This window comes from Ammospiza nelsoni, chromosome 2 (assembly GCF_027579445.1).
Source record: "Ammospiza nelsoni isolate bAmmNel1 chromosome 2, bAmmNel1.pri, whole genome shotgun sequence".
NCBI classification, from domain to species: domain Eukaryota; kingdom Metazoa; phylum Chordata; class Aves; order Passeriformes; family Passerellidae; genus Ammospiza; species Ammospiza nelsoni.
In genome coordinates this window covers 54,471,334-54,482,286 of record NC_080634.1, presented here as the reverse complement: position 1 = coordinate 54,482,286, position 10,953 = coordinate 54,471,334, and the positions used below count along the sequence as shown (strand labels likewise).

The 10,953-nt window shown below is 39.3% G+C and overlaps 1 protein-coding gene across 1 annotated transcript; it reads right to left on the bottom strand.

The window, feature by feature from the left end:
* Positions 1–383: 383 nt before the first annotated feature.
* UFM1 (ubiquitin fold modifier 1) lies at positions 384–8,960 on the bottom strand. The gene is made up of 6 exons (XM_059466274.1): positions 8,912–8,960; positions 8,762–8,818; positions 7,977–8,034; positions 5,830–5,869; positions 5,406–5,438; positions 384–1,737 (listed from the first exon to the last, which is right to left on the bottom strand). Coding segments are annotated over exons 1-6 (258 nt in total). The 5' UTR covers positions 8,914–8,960; the 3' UTR covers positions 384–1,669.
* Positions 8,961–10,953: the final 1,993 nt, after the last annotated feature.

Genomic DNA, 10,953 nt, shown 5'->3' with positions numbered 1-10,953 from the left:
TAATTTTTACATAACCCTCAATTATGTAAACATCAGAGCATCCTAGTTTCAAAATGCAGTTAACCATGGTTCCCTTTCAAAAACACTGCACCTTTAGACAGGAAAAAAAAAATGTTTGCTGTATTCCAATATGAGGTGCTTTCTCAAGCATTCAGTCAAGACATTTGCAGCTAAAAATTACAAGCAATTAATTTTGCTCATACTAATTATATTGTGTCATTAGACTAACAAACAACAAGGCACTCTGCCCTTTGGGGCAGTGTTCTGTAGAATTCTGCATAATAACTATCTTTTGGCTCAAAATTAATCCCAAAGCATGCTGAATAATTAACAGGAACAGTTTTTAATTATTATCAAACTCTAAGAATAGGAGAGGAACAACGTTTGCACTTTTTCATTTAATTGTTTATTAAAGTAAAGAAAAATACAGAATTTTACAGTTTACCTTAAAGTTAGAAGCTGTTTATAGGCAAATATTGATTTCTGGAGAGTTTTATTTCCTCAGCTTGCACCCATTTAGAAGGGCATTTTGTACTTCTGCATTATCTGACACATTATCTGAACATCTTTCTAAAGCATGATGATTGCACAGGACAGTTGTATTTGTGAGAATACTCATTTAACCAAGCACTGTAATACCCATTGTTCTTTCTGTTCAACTCAGTAGAACAGAAAAAAATGCAATATGGTAAGATTTTGCCAAATACATTAAATCACAGCATAGACAACCAGTTCAAGAAAAGCAGCAATTTCTCTACTTAAAATACACAACTGATGTGTACACATGGCAATTTCTAATCTGAACAAAAATATTTCAGAGCGTTGTATCCTGCTTTCTATGTAACAGGCAGCAACAAAACCAAGACTTCTGGAAAGAACCAGCATTAGTTTACTGAAAAAGGAATGACATATTTGACCAGTCTACACATTCCCAAATTACACTTCAATCCTTCCTAGCTGATGGCACTTCATGTGAGACTAGGTCTCACAAATTCTCTGAAATTGAGTTTAATTTAACTTCACAGGATGTCAAAATGAAGTCTTAAAACACAGAAATCCCTGTATTCTCCTTTATCTCAAATACTTGCAGCAATTAAATCTTAAAATTACTTTGGAACATTTGGCAGCTGTTTACTTATTTGAGTAATAAACTCCTGAAATTTCCCCTCTACTTGAGATCAATAGTTGAGCCAAGTGAAAGCTGTTCCCCTAAATATGGGAAAAACTTTAGGAAAAAAAAATACAGGAAAACCCCCAACTTTTAGCACACAGTAGGAATAATTTCCTTGTAGCAACGTCACAACACAGTTTTCCCTTTCATGAAGTAGGCTCAACAATATCCAGTATTTTAAGTATCATTATAGTATTGATGGTGGCTGTGTTTACTCTTGTGGTGTCAGTAACACCTGTAGAGAAGTCTGTCTTTCATACAGCAACATAACATGCAATCAGCCTGTTCTACTCGTCAGGGAAGAATCAGTGCATGAGTTATTGTATTTTAAGAGGAAAATGAACCTTTATATCTGTTTCCAAAGAAAAAATCAAATACTGGGAAGTCATTTCTGCTTGCTCTAAAAAAGTCCAATTCATCAGTTGCATTTTGGAGTTCCAAAATAAATAGACCTCTGCTGCACATCAATGTCACCTATTCCCCAGCTTTCAGGAGATGTTATGAGCTCCCAACACGATCTCTGGGAATGAGCCGTAGATCTGAACCATGCTTTAGAAACACATTTCCTAAATAAAGATAGAAAACAGGATGTATTACTAACCAAGAAAATACAATGTTCCCTCAATAAACACATTTAAAGTATAACAGTGTTAAGTCAGTGTTTAGCAGCTTCATGGTAATTCCTCTGACATGCCATAAATAAAGTTTTCATGCTTCCACATAATTTTACCTTGCCTCTCTTTTTCCAAAGAGCTCTTTATTTTAAATGAAAATGCTAGGCCTTGCGAAGTGCAGCCTTCCAAACTCTGCAGTTCCACATTCAAATGCCTCATTTCACTTATAAGCCATAATAATTTCAAGAACAGAAAACAAAGTTTTACTTTTCCACAATTATTTTGTTCTCTTGAGGTCATTCATACATTCATTCATTTTTAGCTCTCTCCTTGGTTCAGTATTTATCGACTTCTAACTTCAGAACCTCAATTGTATTTTTCTTTTAGAAAGGTTCTCCAAATGTCCAAACATAAGTTAGTCTCATTTTAGCTGATTTTAGTCTCATTTAGTTGAAAAAGATAAAAATCCCTTTCAACTTCTGATTTATTCCTGTATTGCTTTAATTATCATAGTCTTTTCAAGAAGACATAATAAATATTAGAAGTTTCTAATATTTAGATGTGTTGATTTTTTTAAAATATATTCAGGTTGCTTTTTTAAATTAAATGTAACATTTGAAAATGAAACCACATCACTAAGTGATGTATTTACTTAATATATGGAATATTTACTTTTTAACTTCATACTACTACTGCACAGAATCAACTATATTTGATTCCTTATTCAACCTTGAATTAACTTCTAAAACAGAGTAATTCTATTTTTCTCTTGAGCACCCTATTCCAGAGATGCAGAGTGCTCTCACAAATAAGATTAAGATACTTGACATCCATTTAAATTGTCTGTACAAAGCTACCCTTTTCTGAACTCCAATAAGTGGATCAGGATCAAAACCATTGTATATACTCAACATAACGACCCTTAGAAAATCAATTCAAAATAACATGTTATCAGAAGACATTCTGATCTTACAGATCTGCCAAGACCTGGTACTGAAGAGATCTACAAAATCCACTGAATGCAAACCTGTCTCACCAGCAAAAGAAAGAACTGCCTACTAACCTTACTATTCTAGATTGGAAACATCCTTTTGTAATGGCCATTATAAAATTCTTAACACTTTAAAACAGGCTTCAGCTGCACCTCATGGAGATAGTAGTTCACCTCACCTTGGTCTGTCTTCATCATTAATATTACACTGGTTTTATTAAAGTTATAGCATACTACTCCCTGAACTAGCAAGGATTTAAACTTGAAATCAATACAAGGATTAAGTGGTAAGCCTAGCTCTTTCAGTTTTCATTTCCCCTGCTCCATGAAATCATGTAAGGAAAATGAAAGTCATACTTGAGTGCTTTTTTCAGAAAGGAAGGGAAATTGTGCAACAGTACAAAACCTCTGAAATCCCCAGGGATTACTAAAATTTTATTTCCATGTATCTTATTTTGGAAGTTTTTGAAGAGTAAAGTAACAGCAAAATCTGTAGGAACTCTGATATATGAAAAAAAATAGAAAGAAGAAGGGAAAAAAAGTAGATTTTGAGATACTAATTAATGAGGCTGAACAGAAGATGAAACCTAAATTATGTATGTTTACTTGTAAACTGAGGAAGAATTTTGGTCTGAGCACTAGGTTTGGTGTAGGCTGTATTCTGGTTGTTTTATTTGGGTTGATTTTGGAGGTTTGTTTTATTGTGGACTGGTTCATTTTGTTCCAGTTAAGGGCAACATCACACAGCATTGCCAGAACACCTATGCTAAAAAAACCATAACCTATGTGCCTAATTTTACATCTGCAGAATAAGGCAGCGATGACAACAGTTTGCATCTAGATGCTTTTAATTTACCTGTTTCTTGATCATGTGCTGCTGTCTTATACTACTGAATATTTCCTCAATATTTATAAGAGCTTAGGAGAGGTAAAGCAAATCAACTGGAGACAGGAATTCAATATGGACAGCTGCAAGAACAATGAACTACTGTATGGATGCCTTCACTCAGCAGTCAAGGAGTTGTAAATACACTTACTTTAAAGGATTAAGCTACAACTAATTTAAGCTACATAATACAAAATGAAAGCATACTGCTGAGGAAGGGAAACAGCCTAAGTATACCTTAAAAAATTTTACCATTTTGCCTAAGTATTCATCAGTGGTCATGTGAAAATGTGGGTTTCCGTGTTGGTGATGATCTAGTAACTAAAGTAAATTATTAGATTTATTATCTGTTTTTAATGCATTTGGTCAGGGGAATCATGATAAGGACAGCATCAGCTGAGAAGTCTGCCTGAGGCAGTACACCTGTGAAATCATAATCCAGGTGTACTAAGGCAGGACAGAAGTCTCTGGTGGAGCAGAAAGCCAAATACTTATTTGATCTTCATTTTCAAATGTTGTTGATGCAATCACAGACCTCAGAAAAAGGTCTCTATACTTCAGTGGTTTCTTTTACAGCTCAAAAAAATTCCCCAAACTAATGTCAAACGACTGCTTTTTTCACCATCAGATACTGTTCTGTGCTATGCAAAGATTCACTTTATACTCTACAGTTTACACAGCAAGGTGTGCTGATAATACATCGTTATTTTTCCTGTGGTACCTTCAGTAATGACTGGCAGTCAAAGGGCATAAATGAGAGATGGATGGATGACGGATTTCATGCAAAAACCAAAACAGCAACAAGTCTCCATCAACCATTCATCATGTTTGCAAGTAGGAGTAAAATTATTCTGTTTTCACTGGATGACTGGATTCCATAAGCAGCACAGCCATTTTTACTAGTACTTACTAGGTAAGAAATGTTCATATCTTTCTATCAAGATACTGTGTTCCACTCTCTTCTCAAATGGTTTAAGATTAGAGTACTGTAATTATTTCCCAATTAGTGTAAAAGTATAGCTTTTCAAGAACAAGTCCACACAATCTGCCTTAGGACAGCAGGCCATTACTGGTACAATTCAACCTCTATACTCTGTTTCCATGTATTACAGGAGGTGATGGGAAAGGGCCTCACACTTTCCTGTGACAGAGATAAACTCTTCTCTCATAGCCTTGACATCTGAAATCAGGGATTTCTAACATGGAACCCCTTGCTGAGACCAAGAGAGTGATCAGCAAGAATCAAAAAATGGTTTGATTTGAAAGAGACCTTTATGACCACCTAGTTCCACTCCAACTCTTCTGAAAACACACTCCCCAAAGCCCCTGGAGTTTCTGCTCTAAAACTCTTTACTTTTTTTAACCTATCTAATGACAAGTGCTGCTAGAACAGCAAGTGCTACTGAATTAGATAGAGCAGGGGGGGGAAATGCAGCAGTTACTTATTACTGCAGCACCATGTAATACTGTATTGCCTTCAGGCTGCACCTTAAATGCAAAGCTCTTAAGATCAGAAGCTTGCCACTTTTTTGCAGAACTAAATAAACACTGAACAAAAAACCCCACTGTTTTTTGGATTTAACCTTTCACATGCTACAAAGACTGGAGTTTTCAACTACTGGGTAATGCTCCTCCCATTTAAGAGGACAAAACCTAAAATGTAATACAACCTCATGTGCAATACATTAGACTGAGAGAAAAATAACAAGTTTTAAATACTGAGATTCATACACAGTAACTTACCTGCTGTCTGTGCAGGGTTTATTCCTATACCATCTAGGAAGAAGGGAAAAAAGAGAAAAAAGAAGATGTAACAGACATGTATTATACAATTTATTACATTAAACTTGCAGCTCAAAAAACATACCAGCAAGATACAACTATTACATCAGTCATCATGCAGCTATTTCCTATAGCCAAAAAATAGGAACTGACAAGAAAGCTTCAGCATAGAGAAGTCCAAGCTATATATTTGGACAAAACTGAACTAGTGGTTTAGTATCTTCAACCCATGCATAAGAAATTTAAATAATGCTGCAATATTATTACATTCAATTTGCAGTAAGAAGAGTTTGTGAAACATGAGACAGTATTGATTTTATCAATAAACTTTCACTGACACATCAATACAAAAACTATTAAAAATATATATAAACTATATTCTTACCATTTGTTATAATGGCACTTGTTGCTGCAGGAACTTTGAACTAAAGGAAGTAAGAGTACGACAAAACAACATAAGACACATAGTTAAAGCAGAAAATATATGGGTAATATTAAATTCATAATTTTAGCTGGTTCACATACAAAAAAATCAGAAAAATGGTCCTTGAGATTTATAGATATAAATAACTTTAATGGAAATGGATGACTATTTTAGTAGTAATTCCACAAATGTAATGGAAATTTTTTTCTAACTGCTGTGCAAACGTACACCTGAGACATGTACCAGGTAGCTCTAAAATATGAAGGAAAAAACCCAATAGATACCACTCACTATAAATGAGGTTTTTTCTAACTAGGGCAAGTCTGGTTATGAGTTGGCAAATTTTAAGTTTTGGAGAGATGTCTCAGTAGAAACTGGCTAAGGCCAAATAGCCAGAACTTAAACACTTCTCTGCCCTGAGAGTTTTAATCACAGAGAGGATAATGCACTTCCCCTGGAGAACAGCTAACAACTTTGCCCAAATTTTGATCTTTTCCATATATGTATAACTTAAGGTGCTGTGAAACTGGTTCTTGAATCACAACCCACTACATAAGTTAATATTGAGCTATGCAGTTCAAAGAATGAAAAATCATTCATATAACACAAAAGTTATCTGTCATTCATTTCAATGCCAGTTCACAAGGGGCTTCATTACTGAGGAAGAGTTTAACAGTCTTTTTTTAATTTTTTGCTAACAAAGCACTTCATTCTGCCTGGTCTCAAAGAGATGCAAAATGCTTCAGTGCTGATCCAGAACAGCCTGAGGTCAAACTCCCATAGATACTCAAAATACTCACACCAGTTGAAAGAATGGCATCCTAAACGTGAACATTTAAGTCAATAAAGATTCTCTAAATCCATTACTCAGATGACTCTATCAGTAATTAACATTAGGTTCCATGAGTAGGTGAAGTTAACAGGTTTAATGGCAATCCCCACCAGAAATAGCACCTCCCTTTCAACATCCCCAACTACTCAGCCACACTCATTTCTGGTACCTCATACTTGCTTGTTAGACTTTCAGTCTAGGTCTCTATTTATGGGCTGTGTTGGCACAGCTGTATTAATATAAAATAAAAATAACTGGGGAAAACATAGTAAAAACCCCCAATTAAATAATCTAGTATCTTTAACAGCAAGTAATATTCTGTATAATGTTCTCTCCAAGCAAATTTACAACAAAACCAATCCACGACCTCCCCCCACAAGCTGTGTTTCCCTAATAACTTCTGTCACATCACAGTGTAACAGCAAAAACATAAGGAGACTCAAGATGTGGAGTCTCTTATCCTTCTTAACTACTTTATTGCAATTGCAATGCTCAAACAAAAGAAATTTTCAATAACCCAAAACTTCCCAAGTTTTCCTAAAGAAAGGGAGAATTGCAAGAACAGACTCTCAGCTGATTTTCTGCCAGTTAGATGAAGGGACTCATCATGCTTCTGAGCATTTGATTTCACTGTTTACATCCAGTGAATGTCTCTCAATCTTTGTGCGCTTAATCTGAAACAGCACGATACATCTCTTCAAACACATTATGTGGGCAATTTAAAGAACTAATGATATAGGATTCCATGTGAAAGATCAACACACAGAAACCAAAGAACACACTATCCACATTTTCCCTTAAGTGACTTTTTTTATTCTATTCCATATGGCTGATCTCAATACCTTCCACAATCAAAAACTCTGTGTCTTCCAAAGTCAGAGATTACTAGAACTGAATGTGAAAAGCGTTTACTGATAGTTCTGAAGAACTTTTCTGATATCCCACATAAGAAATTTCAGTATTAAGTACCAACAGCATTTCCTTTTAATTCTCTTCACTGTCACAAATTTTTAAATCACTGCCATAAAATAGTTAATTACAATACCAGCTATCACCTCAATGCCATCTGCTGATGCATAAATTGAGCAAGGATCACTAAGTTTAGGATTCTGCAAGTTCTGCCAGGCCCCCACTGAGACCAGTAAAGCTTGTGACCATCTTTGACCAACAGCAGTTCCTTGAGCTGAAGTAACCACTGCATTTTTATAATTAAAAAACCTTTAGCTTTCAAGAACATGCAAAATGTTAAAAACCAACATCATCACTCTTTACTTACTTCTTCTGCAGCAAACTTGAGGACTGCTGTGAAAGGTGTGCTCTCAGGCACGCTTAACCTGAAATCACAACACAAGTAAATGCGTGGCTGCCAAAACAAACTGAAAAGCAACTTTATCTGCTCTTAAACTACTGACTGGAACTTCACTTTTACCAATGGAGATACTTTTGCCAAAGCTGTGCAAGCTCTATTCGGGGGGAAAATAGTTCCCGGGGGTGTGTGAGATGCTTCAAGCGAAGCCTTTTTAGCAGAGAACAGGAACACCTGTAAGTGTCAGCAGGTGTGGCAAGTCTCAGGAGGTGTGCGATTAAGTTCCATAGGCATGTCCCCTCCAGGAGGAGAGAACTCGGCCTCAAGCTGTGGCAGAGTTGGTTCAGGTGGAACATCAGGAGAAACTTTTCACTGAAAGGGCTGTCAAGCATTGGAACGGGCTGCCCAGGGTGGAGTCACCGTCCCTGGAGCTGTTCAAGAGAGGCCTGGAGGCGGCCGGCAGTGCCATGGCCTGGCTGACAAGGCAGTGATCGGGCAAAGGTTGGACTCGGTGATCTCAGAAGTCTTTTCAAACCTGAACGACTCTGGGACGACACACATGGCAGCGGGGCAAAGCGGGAGAGCCCCGAGAGCAGGGCTAACCACGGCCACCGCCTGTCACTCCACACGGAAGGAGGGAGGGAGACAAGCGCCGTTCCCGCTGTGGGAATGCCCCGCCGGGATGCCCATTCAGAGCCCACCCGCGAGGTGCCCCGTCTTCACTTCCCGCCGCCCCACGCAGCGCCGGCACTCACACTTTGTAAGGCAACCGGGGGTCCGAGGTGAGCGTCACTTTAAAGGTGACCTTGGACCTGTGGAGAGAGCAGAGGGTGAGGGCTAGGTGAGGGAGCGCGGGGGCTGCGGGACCCCCGGACTGCACGTCAGCGCGTCCGTCCCTCACTCACATGGTGCTGCCGGGGCCGCCGCCGTTCCCACCGACACGTCAGCGCCGCCCGCAGCACGGGGGCCTTCCCCGGCGCTGAGCTGCCCAAGTTGCGCCTGATCACAAAGGGAAGACAACATGCCCCGCCGACCCGCTATGAGGCGGGGAGCGGCCGTTGTTCTTCCTCAGTGCCTCACTGTAGCTGGAAAAGAGAGAGTCTAAGGTGTGGGTGAGGCGCAGCGGAGAACGGCAGGGAGGATTTCTAATGAGGCAGTCGCGCTGGGTGTTCCGCGGCCGAGGTTGGACCCCGGCACCGGGACCCGGCGCTTCCGCGGGGGCTGCAGGGAGACGCAGGCGGGACGGGGAGGGAGCGGGGCCGGGATCGGCGGGATCAGCGGGCTGTGGTCACACCGGGAGTATGTAGGAGTGGGGAGTTTGGTAACCAGAGGCCACGTCTGGTGTGCTGTGTCCGGTTTTGGACTCCTCAGTGCAAGAGGCTCCTCTCCTCCTGGAGAGGGTCCGGCGCAAGAGCGCAAAGATGGTGAGGGGTCTGGGGCATCTTAGGAGAGGGAGAGAGGAGAGCTGGGCCTGTTCAGTGTGGAGACATGACTGAGAGAGGATCGATTAATGCCTATGAGTACCCCAAAGACGAGTGCCGAGAGAATGGTGCCAGACTTCTCAGTGGTGCCCAGCGACGGGGTGAGGAACGATGGCCAGGAACTGAAGTACAGGGAGTTCCAACTCGACATGAGAACAACTGCTTTACATTGAGGGTGGCAGAACCCTGGAACAGCCTGCCCAGGGACACCGTGGAATCTCCCATTCTGGAGACATTCAAACCCCACCGGGATGCACTCCTGTGTAATCTGTTCTAGGGGACCCTGCCTTGCCAGAGTTTTGGAGTACATGATCTCCAGAGGTCCTTTCCAACCCTAATAATTTTGTGATCCTGTTTTGCTCTCAAACCAAAATGGTCTGCAGATGCTTGTTAAAAGTTATGCAGGCAAAAGTGGATGCAAACACTGATTGCTACCCCCTTAATATTTAAAACTGTTCATATCTTTCTTGTGATGAGGGAACTAGAACGGGAGTTTTGTTTGGATAGTGATGGTTACTTTTATGGCAGAAAATCAGCAGGTTCGAGTTTTGTTTCTCTGTGACTCTTGACAAATCAATTTCTCTTCCATTAGGTGCCATGGAACTGCAAAGTAGTTTTTGTCTTTAATAGTCATGTATCTGCTAATGCAGGTGATGATTGAGTTTTCAACTCTGATATGTCAGTATTTTCCTTATAGAAGATATTTGTCAGGTTTCCCCAGTTTATACTGTCTGCAGGAAGGACAGCATTCACTGCAGATGATGTGTTTGGTGTCACACACTGCTTGCCAAACTTGTCATGGCAAAGCATTTGTTGTGTTCACCTTCACTGGGGTCTCATTTGGATTAAGGTAGATACTGTACAAAAGGCAGGTGATATATTAAAGTCATTATTTTTTCCCTAAGGAAAAGCGAAAAAAGGCTTCTTGTCCACGTATGAAATCCAGCTTTTCACTCTTGCGCTGTTCTTACATGAACATGGACCAAACTGAAAAAAAAATTAAAAACCCAAGAATTTCACTATGAGCTTGTCCAATGGCATTCATATTTCCCAGTTTCTCCTGCATTTTTTGTTACTTTGTCTTTTTTCATAGCTGTATTGGATTTGGGAGTTGTACACATCTTGTAATCCATTAATGATGTAATGACTTTTCCATCCCCCTGCTTTTAAGAGATCACACCTGAAATTGGAGCTAATTAATAGTCATCTCTTTATATTTAACCCTGCATTTTGTACTTTCAGCTAAATGTCATCCTATATTTATCATTTCCCTTTTCAAAATCAGCTGGTTTTTTATGCATTTTATGGCTTTGGCTTATGTGGCTCTCTTATCTGCAGCTTTCATTAATGCATTGCTCTCTCCTGTTTTCCAAGGTGTTGCATGCAGATGTGAAATAAAAGACTGATCTTTTCAGCACTTCATTTCTGGTCTTTCACTTCAAGTACTTCCCCTCTCAGGAAATAAG

Excerpts from the sequence above, each read along its gene's own strand:
- UFM1 (XM_059466274.1), bottom strand. Across the intron at positions 8,035-8,761 it reads CCCCGGTTGCCTTACAAAGT|GTTAAGCGTGCCTGAGAGCA; the intron begins GTGAGTGCCGGC and ends TTGTGATTTCAG. Across the intron at positions 5,870-7,976 it reads TCAAGTTTGCTGCAGAAGAA|TTCAAAGTTCCTGCAGCAAC; the intron begins GTAAGTAAAGAG and ends TACTTCCTTTAG.